This window comes from Phytophthora cinnamomi (assembly GCF_018691715.1).
Source record: "Phytophthora cinnamomi strain GKB4 chromosome Unknown Contig6, whole genome shotgun sequence".
Lineage (NCBI taxonomy): Eukaryota > Oomycota > Peronosporomycetes > Peronosporales > Peronosporaceae > Phytophthora > Phytophthora cinnamomi.
The window spans coordinates 1200184-1219389 of NW_027150939.1; the positions used below are offsets into that span (position 1 = coordinate 1200184).

General features: G+C 54.2%; 1 protein-coding gene across 1 annotated transcript; it reads right to left on the reverse strand.

The window, feature by feature from the left end:
- Positions 1-659: 659 nt before the first annotated feature.
- IUM83_07533 (ATP-binding Cassette (ABC) Superfamily) lies at positions 660-2347 on the reverse strand (the record flags this gene model as incomplete). The annotated part of the gene is made up of 2 exons (XM_067931843.1): positions 660-1939; positions 2002-2347. 2 exons carry the CDS (start codon positions 2345-2347, stop codon positions 660-662), a joined length of 1626 nt encoding a protein of 541 aa, XP_067799173.1.
- Positions 2348-19206: the final 16859 nt, after the last annotated feature.

Consider the following 19206-nt stretch of genomic DNA (forward strand, 5'->3'; position numbering starts at 1 on the left):
GGGGTCCCATGATGTGCGAAGCCACGGACCAAGATCTATAATCTCACGAGCTAACATAAGACCAGCATGATCTTACCCTGCGACCATGTCATTATCAATCAATAGGATACGTTGGCTGAAGCTTTCAATAGCAACGGGTAGTTTACGAGGACGCGTAAGTTGATCTTCCTGAAGGGGGACGGTCATCATATCAAGTGTACAAACTGTGCTGCGAATCCAAGCACAGACTCGTCCTCGCCAAGATGCATGTTGTATATTTAGGCGCCTTGGTTTCCTATCCAACATGCGGGGATGCAGCGTGCAGTTTCCGAGCGGATAAGTTTTCCCAACGCTAGAGATCCATTCAAGGAGAGGGCATTTGCTCTTTTGTAGCGGCGCGACCATCACGCTCCACCGACGGACTCTTGCGGCTTCATCACGCCGCGGTCGCACTCGCGTTCAACCCACCACGCCACTCCCTGGGTTGGCCTCTCCGATCCAGCTCTCGGCCCGGCGCCGCGGTTCAGCTTCCACGCGTCGACGCCCCTCAACCATCGAGTCCCAGGCTAAGCATGTGAATGGACTTCCTTTTCCCCATGACCTGTACTCGGAAGGGAATGATGGCGTACTTTGTGTAGGCATCTAAAACGACAAAAGCTGTTAGGGTGTGGTGCCTTTGTTCAGCCACGTCGGTCGTCTTCACTTTCAGACGTAGTATCCTCAACACCCCCAAATCGTTTGATGGTGTTCAGACTTGTGTCCGCAAAGCTGAACCCTCGACTTTTCTTCCCTTTCGCGACTCGCGGTGTTTTCTCCGTGTTGGTTTCCTCGGGAAATGCGCCTTGAGGTCTGCGAGGCTTGGGCTTGAGGTAGTCTACCCCGTACTCCTCTTCTAGCAAGTACTTCGGATCGTGAATGGTGTCGAAAGGTAACCCATTGATCGAAATTTGAGAAAATGGCTCGACACGGTCGCTTGGAATTGAACCTCCGAACTCCTGCATCGTCCACGACTCGCCATCTTCATTTTCAGCCATTCTGTACAGATCGACGTAAGGGATTTCGTAGTCCTCGGCGAGTGGCGCGTCTGGATCGTACAAATGGCTGGCAAGGGGGTGCGTCGGAGCAACGCACACGCGCCAAATCCCATAGTCAAAGAGGTGGTAACCTTTCTTCCAAAGCGCGACATCTAGAGCCCCGCCGCTAGTGATAGTACCAGAGTACGCTATGTCAACGTCTTCAGTGAATGGGATCATGGACCCGTTGCGAATGGCGCCTAGGAGCGTTCCAAAGGTGATAATAGGATCTGATCCATTAGCTTTCAGTTCATTGTAGACGTCGGTGAGAAGCATGTGCAGGACGCTGGCATAGCACCTCGTTGAAGAAGACTGGAGGGCGAGCAGCTCCATACGGTCAGCTCCGGCACAGAAACTCACAGCTATGCGACCCGTGATAGGGAGGCAATAGCGGTAGCCGCGATTTTGACGACCGATATCGCTGCAGAGCGCCTTGTGTGAACCATTGAACGCAGGGGCTGGAAGTGTCTCCATCTCCTGTAAGATCGTGTAGAATCGGTCGTTTGGATCGTACTCGACGCTCTTTACATCGACCTGGTCTGCAGAGCAGCTATCATCAACGCTGGTAGTGGGCTTCTCTGTGTCGGGTGCAGTAGCGGTAATCTCTTCGGTTGAGGCGACGACGAGAGTCACATGCGGCACGGGAGATCCTATTTTGCAATCAGGGTCGTACAAGTGCGAAGCAAGAGGGTGAGTCGGTGCAACGCACACGTTCCAGTCCCCATTGTCCTGAAAGAGGTGGTAGCCCTTCGCTCGCAATGCAGGCTCAAGGACGCCAACTTGTGAAATGTTACCACTGTAAGAGATGCTCGAGAACCCAGTCGGAACCGCAGCAGCAGAACTATCGCTCGACATTTCATCGGGCATACTGAAGTCGACCCTCGGAGCTGCTCCAGCAACTTGAAGCTCCTCAAATGCGTCCGAAACCAGCAGTGCATCACACTCGCACGACACAGCGTCAGCGGAGACTGCCGGATCAACAGATCGATGCGGTCAGCACCCGCACAGAATACTGGGTCGTCTTGGCTCGTGATGGGGAGGCAGTACTCAAACTTGCGCTCGTCGGCATGGTCGTCGGTACACAATGCCTCATGCTTGCCACGGAATGTGGGCGGGATCAATGTTGTCGAGGCCTGGATCATGGCGTAGAATCGGTGATCAGATCGGTAGTTGACATTGGCGGCGTCTAGCATGGAGGGGCTGCATCGTGGGTCGAAGCTGGCCCAGCGCGGGATAAACTGCATCTCAGTCGTGAGGGAGGCGATGCCGAGGGCTACGAAGCCGAAGAAAGCCATCGCAGTCTTTGCAGGTCGCGAAAATCTTGGTTTTGACTGTAGCAAAGGCTTAATAACGACGTCATCCTTGTCGACACCGAGATCAAGTTCCGCGTCATGGTTGGCGAGATGGCTCGGTAGCACAGCGACGACCGATCCTCTCATGATCTGGTAGAAGGTCTACGCGTGCCGGAGACTGCTAATTTATGACGGCCCATGCTTGAACACGCTCACAAAGCAACGGGACACGCGAAGTTGCGAGTTGGTTGCACCGGAAACCATGCAATAACCGTTGCGCCAGTCGCTTCCACTTCGCAGCATGTACGCAGGCCTATCAAAATTAGGCTGAAATACCTACCTACCTAATTTGACCTCGATTAGGCATTTTGGGAAAAGTCTGAATAGGTATTGTGAAAAGCACTCAGAATGTCTAATCGGATAGTAAGTCGGCTGATTTAGTGCCTTATTTAGAGACGGGAACCCTTATGTATTTCTACCCATCCCTTATTTAGAATTGGGTACACCTAATTATAATCGGTCTTATGCAGCATCGCGTCAAAGCTATTTTAGAGTCGGAATCGATTTGGTCTCTAAATAGGCTGAAATGTCAGCTCCAACCTCGGCTTTCCGAGGAAGTCCGCACAAATAAACCCACCGAGCAAGCGGCTATGCAAACACTAGCCAAGATATCAGTCAAAATAGGAGGAATCAACAGGACGAGCAGAACCAGCGTCCGTGTCGAGGACGCGGAGTTTCGCTTCGACCCAGAGGGCAGCTTTGATGACCTCTACGCGAGAGCGGAAGAGCGCATCGTAGCCGCGCTAGCTGCTTTCGATATTAGAACGTTGCGCCCTGGTACTAATCTCTACGCTAAGCCAAGTCAAGGCGCCACTAGTAGTGCAGCACCACAGCTCTCCATCGAAATTCTGCGGCATACATCGTGTCTCCGATGTCTCTCTCCCTCACCACTCAGTTCTGACAAGATGGCTTTAGAGCCCAGCTCCCAACTCCTATTTAAGCCGACTTACTCAGATTAGTACCCACATTAACTTCCTATTCAGTACAAATTACCACGTATCGATTTTTTTGCTCACAGCCCTGATTTACAGAGCTATACGGAGTGACAAAATCACCGGTTTTCACAATAGTTCTGAAGTAGACTAGCCGATCGCCGCCGCTTCGCGGCGGTGGGTGTGTGGTTAGTCATAGGCGGTTACGCTCGCTGTTCCAGCTCGCTCCACTATTTGTCATAGCCCCCTCCGCATCGCCCCGGCGGGTCTACAGTTCGGCGCAACCCGTTACGCTAGCTGTGCCAGCTCGCTCCACTACTTGCCATACCGTATGTCCCAACCCGTTATCCTTGCTGTGCCAGCACGCTCCACTGCTGAACATACCGTTCGTTGCAACCCGTTACGCTCGCTGTTCCAGCTCGCTCCACTACTTAACTTCCTGTCGCAACGTATTACGCTCGCTGGATCAGCTCACTCGACTATTTAGTATACCGTTCGTTGCAACCCGTACCCCTCGATCTCCAGCTCACTTCACTACTTGCCATACCGTTCATCCTAACCCGTTCCGCTCGCTGTACCAGCTCGCTCCACTACTGAACATACCGTTCGTTGCAACCCGCTCGCTTCACTACATGGCCTACTATTCGTCCCATACCGTTACGCTGGCTGTACCAGCTCGCTCCACTACTTGATCTACCGTTCGTCACAACCCGTTACGCTCGCTGTGCCAGCTCGCTCCACTACTTGGCCTACTGTTCGTCCTACCCCGTTACGCCCGCTCTTCCAGCTCGCTCCACTACTCGACATATCGTTAGTCACAACCCGTTACGCTCGCTGTGCCAGCTCGCTCCTCTACTTGCGATACCGTTCGTCGCAGCCCGTTACGCTCGCTGTGCCAGCTCGCTCCACTACTTGGCCTACTGTTCGCCCCAACCCGTTACGCTCGCTGTGCCAGCTCGCTCCACTACTTGACTTCCTGTTGGCCACAACCCGTTACGCTCGCTGTTCCAGCTCGCTTCACTACTCGATATACCGTTCCTTGCAACCCGTTACGCTCGCCGTTACAGATCGCTCCACAACTTGGTCTACAGTTCGTCTCAAACCGTTACGCTACTGAACATACCGTTCGTCTCGACCCGTTACGTTTGCTGTGTCAGCTCGCTTCACGACTTGGTCTACAGTTCGTCTCAACCCGTTACGCTCGCCGTGCCAGCTCGCTCCACTACTGAGCACACCGTTCGTTGCAACCCGTTCCGCTCGCTGTGCCAGCTCGCTTCACTACTTGACTTCCTGTTGGTCGCAACCCGTTACGCTCGCTGTTCCAGCTCGCTTCACTACTGGATATACCGTTTGTCCCAACCCGTTACGCTCGCTGTTCCAGCTCGCTCCACTACTACGCGATCGCGCTCGGTGTTTGAATGTCCAGCATGCTTGAAGGTTCGGCGTGCTTGAAGGTCCGGGATCATCCCTGTCCAGCGCACGTCTTGTATTTCGCGCACTGTATCGCGAAATGTGTGTGGCACTCCGAATAATAATATATTCTAACAGAGAGGGTTTCGACCAATCACAGCGCAGTAATAATATATTATGTATGTATCCAGTCAACGCTCAGGCCCAGAAGGTCGTCGTCTATTCACTTTATTGACTTTAGGGCGCATATACGGGTTGCTATGTCGCGCACGCAGCGCACCGTCGTCGCTGTGCGGCGCTCGCGGACGGTGGGACTCGCAGCGGCGCCCGACGTCCGCGCGCTGCGTCGCTTCGCCGCGCCCGAATTCGAATTCAGAAACGTAAAATTTAGCGCGGAGGCAATTTCAGCCAATCACAGGGCGTTATAAATATAACGCAAAAAATAAGCCAGTCCGGAAGATGGTGGGATGCCATAGGGCAGGTTACTAATGCGTTAATGCAGGGCGGTAGGACGATGCTCTACGGTAGGCTAAGGCCCAAAGACAGAGAACGGACTTACGGACAGACAAACACACAGGATACTCTGTTAGTTGTAGGGGACTAGCCGAGCGCCGCCGCTTCGCGGCGGTGGTTGTGGGTTTGGTCACAGTAGTGTGGACCGCCCGCCTCCGCTTCGCTCCGGCGGGCTGATTGGTTCGCTTAGACTACGCTTTGTCGTTGGGGGATGGGTATGCCCGCCTCCGCTTCGCTCCGGCGGGCGATGGTTTCGTCAAAGGATTACATTGCTAAACTGGAACGCACTTCCAAAAGGACATGTATTTCTGTAATTACGAAGTGTGTATTTATGTAATTATGAAGTGTGTACTGCTGATTGCCTACTCCGCCTAAGCATCTTCGAATATCTGCCTGTACACAATGTTGTCAGTGTATGCACCGTCGTCTTCCTCCAGCTCTGGATACTCGATCAAAGCCTTGAACTTGGACCTGGATGTAACTCTCGACAGCGCCACATAGAGCTGTCCGTGGGAGAAGCAGGGTGTCGCCAGATACAAACCTAGGTTCTGGACGGTTTGGCCTTGGGCTTTGTTGATGGTCATGGCGAACGCTGGTACAACTGGAAACTGCTTGCGTCGCAAGCGGAAGGGGAACTCGCGCGCGTCCCCATCGCTGACGAAGACGATCCTTGGAATTAGAACGTTTTGGCCTATGCGCTCGCCAGTCATGATGGTAGCATGAATGACGTGAGGCTTGAGCTGGACAACCCGCAGTCGTGTTCCGTTGCAGAGGCCCAAGTCGGGGTTCAGGTTTCTCATCATCATAATTGGGGCGCCTTCCTTCAATGTAAGCTTGTGTGGAGGAATACCGTTGATAGTCACCGAATGCAACACCTCCGGCTCGAAGAAGTTTCCTTCGTTGTCGTCATCCACTGAATCCACCGATAGATACTCGCGGGCCTCCCCGGAGAGTCGTTCAGAGACGGCTTGGTTGATGCGGTGCACCACGGCGTTGGTAGTCGTCAAGATGGTCCTGTTGGCGAAGTACTCGTCCGTAGCAACCTCGGGATCGTTGATGTCGGCGTACATCTTATCAATAATGTTCTTCAAACCCCGTGGAACAGCTCCAGGTGTGATTTCTTCGTCTTCAATGTCGTCTCCTTCTTCGTAGATGTTGTCGATCAGCATATCGCGCGGAATCTTCACAAAGTCCCTGCCCAGGGACCTGTTGACCTCGTGTCTACCCTCTCCCACTTGTAGGAGAAACTCCGAGAAAGCCGCGAGCTCTGCGGCGGTGCTTTCGTTACTTGCCGATTGTACACGCATGTTTTCCGTGAGATGCAGCTGCCTGAAGTGTTGCCATAGCGTAGATGACTTCAGACACGCGTCGATGGTCTCCGCTGGTGTGCCGCGCACTACCACCGGCAAAATCTGGCGGAAGTCACCCGAAAGTACAAATACTTTTCCTCCAAAAGGCTCCTGGTCGTTACCCATGATGTCACGCAAAGACCTGTCGACCGCTTCGAAGGCGTGCCTGTGAGTCATCGGAGCTTCGTCCCAGATAACCAAACTGGCCCGCTCGATCAACATCTTGAGGCGCGACTGTTTATAAATCGCACACGTCGACTTGTCGTTCAGCTTGAGAGGTATCTTGAACGTTGAATGCGCTGTGCGCCCACCCATGAGCAACAGCGAAGCAATTCCACTCGAAGCCACAGCAATCGCGATCTTCCCGGACAGTCGCACCTTCGCCAGGATATGCCGCAGCAGAGTTGACTTTCCTGTGCCTCCCGGGCCGTCAATAAAGAACAGCTTGTTGCCTTGAACTGGTGCTTCGGCCGCCTGGATGATTTCGTCGTAAATAGCTCGTTGGCCGTCGTTCAGCTGGCTTTCTTGGTCCACAATGGCTTGAAGGGTAGAGTGCTGGTACCCCTCCAGTTCGCGTCGAATGAGGTTGTTCCGCAGCAGCGAATCCAGCACCAGCCGCGGGTAGTCATCCAGCTGAGGGAGGTCAAAGTCCGCCACTACGTAGCCATTGATCTGGAGCAGGTCGTTAAGGTCCTTGAGTGTGTGGAACCTGATCATGTCTTCCTTCTCCTGTCCTTCCAAGCCCCGGTATGTGTGCGCGAAGTCTTCAGAAAGAACCTCGTAGAAGCGATTCCACAGTACGCGAACCTCCGAAACTTGAGAATAAACAATGATAGTCGCGAAGAGCTGGCGGAGTTGGTACGGCATCTTGAAGGATGCGGCTTCTTCCATACACGCAATCCATTCTGCGTCGTCTTCAAGGTAGCCCAGTTTGAGTGCGGCTTGGCGGTACGACGCATACGTAACACCATCCACTGTCCGAAGCTTGGCAAAGGACTGAGGTCCCTGCGGTGACACAGCAGTACACGCATGTAGAACCTCTCCATGTCCCGAGGGGTAACATGAACCATCCGCCCAAGCGCCGCTTGGTATTGTTTGCGACGAACCCATTTCTTTGCCTTGTCATCCCATCGGAATAGCTTCGGAATGTCTTGGTACACCATGGTCTTTGCAACTTGGTTCTCCGGGGCCTCACTCGCGCACAGTTCGAAGAAGCGGGTCAACATCGAGTGGCGACCACGCGTGAGAACTCGATCCGGGTTGTCGCTCGAACGGAAGGTCACGAATTGCTCGTTCTCCAGGTGAATCGTCAGCTGTACAATGGAGTGCGTCTTGCCTTGAACGGAGAAGTCGAGAAGCCGCATACATGCCTCTATCGGAGATATATACCTTGCGTTCAGAAACCGGAGAATCTCGTTGGGCTCCATCCTTGCGCTATTCGACTCCCCGCCCACCGTTTCCACAGTGATTACAGCCTTGTCGGACCCCTTGTAGACGTACTTGTACAGATATTTGACCGCCGTGAGGGCCGTACAAACCTCCACGTTGATATGGCAGTTGTACTTCTGCGAAAGGTAGGGATTGTACGGGACCACCCATTGGTTAATGGTGGCGTTGTCGTACTCCCTTCCCTTGAACTTGAGTACTCCCGGTGGCCGGCGGCGACGTCTGCAGACAGGAAACCCGTTCACGTTTCCTTGGGTAACCTCTACCAATGGCTTCGGGTATCCCTTCGTACACTTTCCGTCTTTCATGCAGGGGCTGGAGGGGTTCGCCGCGCCACATGGACCATGCATCATGCAAGTGAGGATGGTCTCGTACAGCTGGGGGTTGATCTCGGCGTCCGGAAGCTCCGAAGAGCACAACTTGTCGATGATTTGCCTTGTACGCGGCTTGTCTTCGTCTGCGAGAATAATCAGAATGTGTGCGTGTGGGAGGCCCCGCTTCTGGAACTCCACCACGTAGATCCTCGCCAGAACACGTCCCAGTACGCCTTCATCCAAGTCTTTCAGCATCGCCGCGAGTTTCTGCTGCCAAACGCGGGCTACGATGTCCGGGCGGTCTTGTGCGCTTTGGTTTGGCTCCGGTATCTTCTCCTGGATCTCCTCCCACGTAGGATTGCACGTCATAGTGACGAAGACGTCCGGTTTACCGTACTCGCGCACGATAGCCATGGAATCTTGGTAAGACTTGTACATGGCCCGCGGACTCCCCGAATGCGTAGCTGGTAAAACGATGCGCTTGCCGATTTGGTCCAGAAAGTGTCCCGAGCGACGTTGCGGTTCGTCTGGGTGTTGTAGCGCCCCCGTTTCGCGGTTGTATTCCGTTAGTAGAGCTTCTCCCTCGCGCAGAACCGCCGTGTTTTCACTTAGAAGCGCGTCTTGAACCCCGCTGTACTGATCGGCCCGTAGTTCAGCTTGATGGGATGCCACCCAACGTAGTTGTTCTTGCTCGCACTTGGCTCGTTGATCTACGCAGTACTGCTGGAATAATCGTCCACCTTGGTGCAGTACCGACTCGTCACCGACTTTCTGGAATAACCGGTAGGCTACGTGCTCGCGGAGGGACATTTCACGCTTCTTTCTGCGCACCACGTTGTTCGCATACACGTCTGTGTAGGTCCAACCCAGTTCTCCATGCGGAAGAAGTAGGGGATACTGCAACGGGTCGTACACAGAGTGTGTCTCGAAAAGGCGCAACAGAGAGTGATCTTTTGCACACAGAAGGATGTCGCGCGGGCTGTCCAAGTTGCCATCCTCGATAAGAGTCGCCCCAACTTCCGAGACCGTGGGGAGGTTGTGAGTTCGCGGGTTCGACCTCTTTTCGTGTAGCCGGAACACCATATCAACCACCTCCTTTCCTGCTGCCTGGTCGGCGCGCAGCTTCTCCGCGAAGTTGAGATATTGTTGCGCGAACGGATTGCACTCCTCCATCATTTGCTCGATCTCCAGCAGCGTTCCGGAATCGAGGTCAGCGAAGATACCTCGGCGTCGCTCCGCTCGCTGTTGCATGTCTGGATCGACGATGTAGATCTGGGCAAACTTGGGAGGCATGGGCTCATTTGTGAACGTATCGATACGCGGAAGTAGAGAGCCCAGGTAGTGACCCATGGCTCCTTGAATGCGATACGTGTATACGCCTCGTTGTCCCGCAACGCTCTCGTCTTGGTTCACGTCCCTGAAGTTGTACCGGCTGCTACAGGAAGCCCCAATGGACGTGAAGGCAAACACTTGGTTGTAGGCACGGATGCGGCGCCGAAACTCGGCGTCCGTGTACAACTGGTGCAATCGCGGAGGAGCGGCAGGTAGTGAAGGTAGCTGCACCGCTCCCTCTAAACAGCAGCCTTTCTTGGACTCCGCAGGCCATTTCCACGCGTTGCAATGAGGGCAGACCGTAGTCGGAGGCAGTCTGTGGCGCCCATCGACGATATTGGCGCCACTGAGCATGGAGACTCTGAAATCCTCCTGGTTCGCGAGTGCATGGCCTCTGCGAAGAGTGCTGCGCCGTATACGCTCTTGTTGCCGCTGTTCCTCTCTCTGCTCTTCGTCTAGAGCGTCACGAAGCACGGCATGGTATTCTCGAGTGGCTGCTCGCTCCGTCTCAGCTTGCTCTTGCGTCATGTTACCTCGACGTTCTTCCTGGCGAACGCGCTCGCGTTCCTGGCGTTCTTCACGTTCATGAGGCGTTTCCTGCTGTCGTTGTTGTGCATGTTGTAGACGATCGGTCTCCTGCACGATCTCCCGTTGTTGCTCCGTTTGGTTAGATCTTCTGTTGGCCCGTCCTAAACGGTTTTCTTCGCGCACTGAGCTCCGTTCGGCTTCGGGGACTGACGCTCGACGTGCACGTTGGAGTTCTGCAGCTCTACGTCTCTGACGCTCGCGCTGGGATCCGGTCATGTTAGCCCTTCTAACTCGGGCTCGCTCTCTGTCGCGGGCTCGCGTGCGTTCTGTCTGAGACGCTGTCATTGCTGCGCGTCGCCTACGCGCTAGCTCCGCCGGGGTCGGGCCACGAACTTGCTCCGTTGTGCTGGTATCCGCCGCTACAACTGTTGAAGCAACAGACGCCGCCGCCGGGACCGAAGGTTGTTCTCTGCGGGCTGGTGGGGGCTCAACAGACGTATTCCCGGCCGCAACGTGACTCTCGCCCGCCGTGACAGTAGTGGCTGTGGCTGTCACGTTAAGCGCTTGAAATTCCTTGTTTAAGTTGTATCGTTTAGACCTTCGACGCGCTTGGCGACGCTTTTTAGCGGCAGGCTCCTCTGGGGCAGCGGGAGTTGCGTTGATACGCTCATTGTCCCGCATGGCCTGCTCGATCTCCTCGCGCGTCCTTTTCCTTTTGACTCGACCCATTTTGACCTACGCACACGCAACAGAGTCACATGGCGCGTTAGACATAAAGTCTAAGAACACCGTCGCCATTTCCTGGGTCCTATACACGCGCCCCGCCGCGGACACAGAAGCGCAAATAGGTGCGTCCACCTAAAGCGCCGGTCCCATACACGACCACTGGCCCGGAGATGAGGTAGGTCACCCCGGCTTCGCCGAGATCTGCCCCATTTACCCCGGATTGGTATGAGATTTCCACGCCGCTGGCGGGCGGACGTGGGCACCTCAGGGTCGCGGCTCCCAAGAGCGGTCGCTGCGGCAAGGGCACGCGCAATCCTACGTCGGCGGCGGGTGCCAGCTGCAGTCTTTCTTATCATCTTAAAATGGGTATTGCTACCCACTTTAGAGAAAGTAACGGTCAGTATAGTGGAGAGCTGCAGTACCCAAATGCCATTCTCCAAGGTAATTAAACCCGGGATGCAAGCAAGAGAGCAATGTTGCAGATTCGGGACGACCTGCCTGGCATCTGTGCGCCAACGGGGAGTCTCGACTACATGGCCGTGTCGTGGAACCCACTGCAACTCCCCGTGGCCCCACCGGAGTAGGCACCAGACCGCCCTTAATCCCACACTATAATACCTCGACTGCCCTGAAGGTACCAGTTATCCCAACAGGCGGAACTCCCGAAACCGACACTTCTATTACAGTTAGGAAACTATGTAGCTAAGCGTACCTGAGTCCCTGTGCGGCGCTCGGGTCCTGTGGGGCTCGCAGCGGCGCCCGACGTCCGAGCGCTTCCTCGCTCCGCCGCGCGCGGAATTCAAAAAAGGAAATGTGAAGCTGAGGCAAATCAACCGGCCAATCACAGCACGAATAGATATCACGCAAAAATAAGCCAGTCCGGAAGATGGTGGGATGCCATAGGGCAGGTTACTAATGCGTTAATGCAGGGCGGTAGGACAATGCGCTACGACAGGCTAAGGCCCAAAGACAGAGAACGGACTTACGGACAGACAAACAGACTGGAGACTCGGTTAGTTGTAGTAGACTAGCCGATCGCCGCCGCTTCGCGGCGGTGGGTGTGTGGTTAGTCATAGGCGGTTACGCTCGCTGTTCCAGCTCGCTCCACTATTTATCATGCCCCCTCCGCTTCGCTCCAGCGGGTGTACCCTTCGTTGCAACCCGTTACGCTCGCTGTGCCAGCTCGCTCCACTACTATACATGCTCGTCCTTAACCCGTTACGCTCACTGTTCCAGTTCGCTCCACTACTTTGCCATACCGTTGCTCGCAACCCGTTACGCTCGCTGTGCCAGCTCGCTCCACTACTTGCCATACCGTTGCTCACAACCCGTTACGCTCGCTGTGCCAGCTCGCTCCACTACTTGGCCTACTGTTCGTCACAACCTGTTACACTCGCTGTACCAGCTCGCTCCACTATTTGGCCTACTGTTCTGCCCGTTACGCTCGCTGTGTCAGCTCGCTCCACTACTTCGTATATCGTTCGTCCCAACCCGTTACGCTCGCTATGCCAGCTCGCTCCTCTACTGAACACGCTGTTCATTGCAGCCCGTTGTTACGCTCGCTGTGCCAGCTCGCTCCACAACTTGACTTCCTGTTGGTCGCAACCCGTTACGCTCGCTGTTCCAGCTCACTTCACTACTGAATATACTGTTCGTCCCAACCCGTTACGCTCGCTGTGCCAGCTCGCTCCACTATTACGCGATCGTGCTCGGTACTTGTAGGTCCTGCGTGCTTGAAGTTCAGGCGTGCTTGAAGGTCGGGCAGGTCGCGCTTTAAGGACCATTCATCGTAACCCGGTACGCTACTTGACTTCCTGTTGGTCGCAACCCGTTACGCTCGCTGTTCCAGCTCGCTCCACTTCTTGTCCTACCATTCGACCTACCCCGTTACGCTCGCTGTGCCAGCTCGCTCCACTACTGAACATACCGTTTGTCTCAACCCGTTCCGCTCGCTGTTCCAGCTCGCTTCACTACTTGACTTCCTGTTCGTCCCAACCCGTTACGCTCGCTATGCCAGCTCGCTCCACTACTTGCCATACCGTTGCTCACAACCCGTTACGCTCGCTATGCCAGCTCGCTCCACTACTATACATACCTTTCGTCCCAACCCGTTACGCTGACTGTTCCAGTTCGCTCCACTACTTGCCATACCGTTGCTCGCAACCCGTTACGCTCGCTGTGCCAGCTCGCTCCACTACTGGACTTCATGTTGGTCGCAACCCGTTACGCTCGCTGTTCCAGCTCGCTTCACTACTGGATATACCGTTCGTCCCAACCCGTTCCGCTCGCTGTTCCAGCTCGCTCCACTACTACGCGATCGCGTTCGGTGCTCGAATGTCCAGCATGATTGAAAGTCCAACGTGCTTGACGGTCGTGTGGGAGGTGCTTGAAGGTCCTGACTCACCCCTGTCCAGCGCACGTCTTGTATTTCGCGCGCTGTATCGCGAAATGTGTGTGGCACCCCGAATAGCAATATATTCTAACAGAGAGGGTTTTGGCCAATCACAGAGTAGTAATAATATATTATGTATTTATCCAGTCAACGCTTACGCCCAGAAGGTCGTCGTCTATTTACTTTATAGTTTACTTTATAGCGCTATCGCGCACATGTACAGGTTGCTATGTCGCGGACGCAGCGCACCGTTGTCGCTGTGCGGCGCTCGCGGACGGTGGGGCTCGCAGCGGCGCCCGACGTCCGCACGCTACGTCGCTTCGCCGCGCCTGAATTCGAATTCAAAAACAGAAATTTTAGCGGGGAGGCAATATCAGCCAATCACAGCACGAATAGATATCACGCAGAAAATAAGCCAGTCCGGAAGATAGTGATATGCTATAGGGCAGGTTACTAATGCGTTAATGCAGGGCGGTAGGACAATGCGCTACGACAGGCTAAGGCCCAAAGACAGAGAACGGACTTACGGACAGACAAACAGACTGGAGACTCGGTTAGTTTTAGGGACTAGTTGAGCGTTGCGCGCTTCGCGGCGGTGGTTGTGGGTTTGGTCATTGTAGTGGATCGTTGCTCCGCTTGCCCGGCGGGCTGATTGGTCTGCTTAGACTACGCTTTGTCGTTGGGGGATAGGTATGCCTCCGCTTCGGCTCCGGCGGGCGATGGTTTCGTCAAAGGATTACATTGCTAAACTGGAACGCACTTCCAAAAGGACATGTATTTCTGTAATTACGAAGTGTGTATTTATGTAATTATGAAGTGTGTACTGCTGATTGCCTACTCCGCCTAAGCATCTTCGAATATCTGCCTGTACACAATGTTGTCAGTGTATGCACCGTCGTCTTCCTCCAGCTCTGGATACTCGATCAAAGCCTTGAACTTGGACCTGGATGTAACTCTCGACAGCGCCACATAGAGCTGTCCGGAGAAGCAGGGTGTCGCCAGATACAAACCTAGGTTCTGGACGGTTTGGCCTTGGGCTTTGTTGATGGTCATGGCGAACGCTGGTACAACTGGAAACTGCTTGCGTCGCAAGCGGAAGGGGAACTCGCGCGCGTCCCCATCGCTGACGAAGACGATCCTTGGAATTAGAACGTTTTGGCCTATGCGCTCGCCAGTCATGATGGTAGCATGAATGACGTGAGGCTTGAGCTGGACAACCCGCAGTCGTGTTCCGTTGCAGAGGCCCAAGTCGGGGTTCAGGTTTCTCATCATCATAATTGGGGCGCCTTCCTTCAATGTAAGCTTGTGGAGGAATACCGTTGATAGTCACCGAATGCAACACCTCCGGCTCGAAGAAGTTTCCTTCGTTGTCGTCATCCACTGAATCCACCGATAGATACTCGCGGGCCTCCCCGGAGAGTCGTTCAGAGACGGCTTGGTTGATGCGGTGCACCACGGCGTTGGTATCGTCAGATGGTCCTGCTCGAAGTACTCGTCCGTAGCAACCTCGGGATCGTTGATGCGGCGTACATCTTATCAATAATGTTCTTCAAACCCCGTGGAACAGCTCCAGTGTGTGATTTCTTCGTCTTCAATGTCGTCTCCTTCTTCGTAGATGTTGTCGATCAGCATATCGCGGAATCTTCACAAAGTCCCTGCCCAGGGACCTGTTGACCTCGTGTGTTCACCTCTCCCACTTGTAGGAGAAACTCCGAGAAAGCCGCGAGCTCTGCGGCGGTGCTTTCGTTACTTGCCGATTGTACACGCATGTTTTTCCGTGAGATGCAGCTGCCTGAAGTGTTGCCATAGCGTAGATGACTTCAGACACGCGTCGATGGTCTCCGCTGGTGTGCCGCGCACTACCACCGGCAAAATCTGGCGGAAGTCACCCGAAAGTACAAATACTTTTCCCTCCAAAAAGGCTCCTGGTCGTTACCCATGATGTCACGCAAAGACCTGTCGACCGCTTCGAAGGCGTGCCTGTGAGTCATCGGAGCTTCGTCCCAGATAACCAAACTGGCCCGCCTGGATCAACATCTTGAGGCGCGACTGTTTATAAATCGCACACGTCGACTTGTCGTTCAGCTTGAGAGGTATCTTGAACGTTGAATGCGCTGCGCCCACCCATGAGCAACAGCGAAGCAATTCCACTCGAAGCCACAGCAATCGCGATCTTCCCGACAGTCGCACCTTCCGCCGGATGCTGCAGCAGAGTTGATTCCAGCCTCCTTGGAAGTTCGTCAATAAAGAACAGCTTGTTGCCTTGAACTGGTGCTTCGGCCGCCTGGATGATTCTTTCCTCTTTTGCCGTAATATTCGCTGTCGTCAGCTGGCTTTTCTCCGCCAGCAATGCGTTTATGGCGAAGTGCTGGTATCCTCCAGTTCGCGTCGAATGAGGTTGTTCCGCAGCAGCGAATCCAGCACCACAGCCTTTAGTCCATTGAGGAGGTCAAAGTCCGCCACCATGCAGCCTAATATTGATCTGGAGCGGGTGTCGTTATCCTTAAGGGGGGTAAACCATCATATTCTCCTTTCTCCTGTCCTTCCAAGCCCCAAAAGCTGGTGTTCGAAGTCCTCGTAGAAGCGATTCCTGGCGTACGCGAACCTCCCGGAAACTTGGAGAATAAACAATGATAGTCGCGTTGGCGTGAGTTCGGCGCGCATCTTGAAGTGATTGCTCCGCTACTTTAAATCCATTCGGTAGTCGTCTTTCAGCAGCCCAGCGTTTGAGAGCGGTTTGGCGGTACGACGATGCGCAACACCATCCACCGTCCGGTGCTTTGGCAAGGACTGAGTGTCCAGCGCACAGCGAAGTTACGTCGCATAACCCTCCATGTCCTGAGGGCAGAACATGAATCGCCATCCGCCCAAGCGCCGCTTGAAGTATTGTTTGCAGGATGAACCCATTTCTTTGCCTTGTCATCCCATCGGGAATAGCTTCAAACAATCGGCGCTGCCCGCCTTGCAACCCCATCTCTGGGCTCAATTTCTGCGCAGTTCGAAGAAGCGGGTCAACATCGAGTGGCGACCACGCGTGAGAACTCGATCCGTTTGTCGCTCGAACGGAAGGTCACGAATTGCCTGTTCTCCAGTGAATCGTCAGCTGTACGGAGTGCGTCTGCTCTCGAAACGGAGTTTATAGTCATACATGCCTCTATCGGAGATATACTTTGCGTTCAGAAACCGAGAATCTGTTTCGGCTCCATCCTTACATTCGACTTCCGCCCAACGTTTCCCCAGTGATTACTGCTTCTGCCTGACCCTCTGTAGACGTTGTACCGCAGATATGACCGCGCAGGGCAAAGTACAAACTCCACGATGATATGCCTGTAATTGCGTTAGTGGATATCGATGCGACCACCCATTGTTAATGGTGGTTGCACTTCCTCCCTTTGAACTTGAGGAAATCCTGTGGTTGGTGGCGATCGTCTGGCGAGCGACAGGAAACCCGTTCACGTTTCCTTTTGGTAACCTCTACCCAACGGCTTCGCAGCACCCTTCGTGCACCTCCCGTCCTCCAGCGTTTCCGAGGTGTCCGCGCCATGGAACTATGAACGGCGAGGTGATGGTCTGCGCCGAAGGGGGTTGATTCTGGCGCCGAAGCTCCAGAAGCCAGCCATTAACGAAACATGATTTGTTCTTTAGTGTACGGGTTTCCAGGTCTGCGAGAAATTATAAGAACGTGCGTGCAGCAGGAGCCCCTGCCTGAAGTCCCAACGTAGATCTTGCAAGAACATCGTCCCAGTACGCCTTCATCCAGTGTCTTCAGCATCGCTGCGAAAGTTTCTCAAGCCAAACGCGGGGCATGATGTCCGGCATCTTGCGTTTTAGTTCGGTTCTGGTTCCTCCTGGATCTCTCCCGAATAACGTAGGATTCGCGTCGCGAGTGACGAAGACGTCCGGTTTACTGCAGTACTCGCACGATAGCCATGAATTTGGTGAACGGTAACATGCCCGTTGGACCCTCGGAAAGGTAGCCGCAAACGATGCAGCTTGTTGGGATTTGGTCCAGAAAGTGTCCTGAGCGATGCAGCGAAACGTTCTGCCGGCCCCTGTTTCTGGTGGTTGTATTCGTTAGTAGCTTCTCCCTCGCGCAGAACCGCCGGTTTCACCTTAGAAGCGCGTCTGCAACCCCGCTGTACTGATCGGCCCGTAGTTCAGCTTGATGGATGCCCAACGAAGTTGTTCTTGCTCTTCCACTTGGCTCGTTGATCTACGCAGTAATTGCCAGGAATAATCGTCCACCTTCATAGTACCGACTCGTCACCGACTTTCTGAACGGTAGTTATGCCCGGAGGGCATTTCACGCTTCTGCGCACCACGTTGTTGCATACGCCCAGGTCCAACCCAGTTCTCCATGCGGGAAGAAGTTAGGGGATACTGCAACGGGTCGTACACAGAGTGTGTCTCGAAAAGGCGCAACAGAGAGTGATCTTTGCACACAGAAGGATGTCGCGCGGGCTGTCCAAGTTGCCATCCTCGATAAGAGTCGCCCCAACTTCCGGAGACCGTGGGGAGGTTGTGAGTTCGCGGTTCGACCTCTTTTCGTAGCAGTCAAACACCATATCAACCACCTCCTTTCCTGCTGCCTGGTCGGCGCGCAGCTTCTCCGCGAAGTTGAGATATTGTTGCGCGAACGGATCAAACCTCCTCCATCATTTGCTCGATCTCCAGCAGCGTTCCGGAATCGAGGTCAGCGTGAAGATACCTCGGCGTCGTCTGCTCGTCGTTTACGTCTGGATCGACGATGATCTGGGCAAACTTGGGAGGCATGGGCTCATTTGTGAACGTATCGATACGCGGAAGTAGAGAGCCCAGGTAGACCCATGGCTCCTTGAATGCGATACGTATACGCCTCGTTGTCCCGCAACGCTCTCGTCTTGGTTCACGTCCCTGAAGTTGTACCGGCTGCGCTACAGGAAGCCCCAATGGACGTGAAGCGTTACCTTGGTTAAAAAATTACGTGGCGCCGAAACTCGGCGTCCGTAAAAATAACTGGTGCAATCGCGGAGGAGCGGCAGGTAGTGAAGGTAGCTGCACCGCCCCTCGTCAGCAGCCTTTCGGAATCTGCAGCCATCACGCGTTGCAATGAGGGCAGACCGTAGTCGGATAGAAATCTGTGGCGCCCATCGACGATATTGCCACGCTGAGCATGGAGACTTGAAATCCTCCTGTTCGCGAGTGCATGGCCTCTGCAGAGAAACTTGATCGGGACGAAAGACAAAAGTGGATGTGATAGAGAAGCAAAGTAAAAATCAAGCAATTTCCATGTCATTGGTGATCATGTTGTGGTGGCGCATGAATGAGACATCTCGATGTGCTCAGCTTCTAACGTTGAGATCATATCCCAGTGAACAAACTTCCGCGAAAATGAGCCTGGCTTGGTCTTGCTGCCCCTAAGCAGTGTCCTCCTCGAGAAACGGTCTGCCGATCAATGGCGCGGCTATCACCGAGATCGTGGTGACTACGCAGCTATTCAATGAAACCTGGAATGAAAACACTTCAGTTATCCTATGCAGGCATTGCACACGGAATAACCTCGCCTATCCGGTCGACGCCCTAAGCTGCTCAATCATCGCTTTGAACACGATGCCGGCGTTTCGGTAGAGATATTACTCGTAACGACGCCCGCCATCCTTTGATGTGCGCTGCTTCCTCGACGTCGCACTTCCTTCAACAGGAGCAATACGCACAGCCATGCACGAAGAATGCTACCGAGCGTATGTGCATTGTTAAAATGGACCGGCTCGATAGAGACCAAGTTCGCTGGAGTAAACGGACGTATCTGCAGCCGTCATTTTCGTGGTTAGAAGTCCACGTGATGATTGTGCGATTTGGTTTGGAGACACCTTTGGAGAAG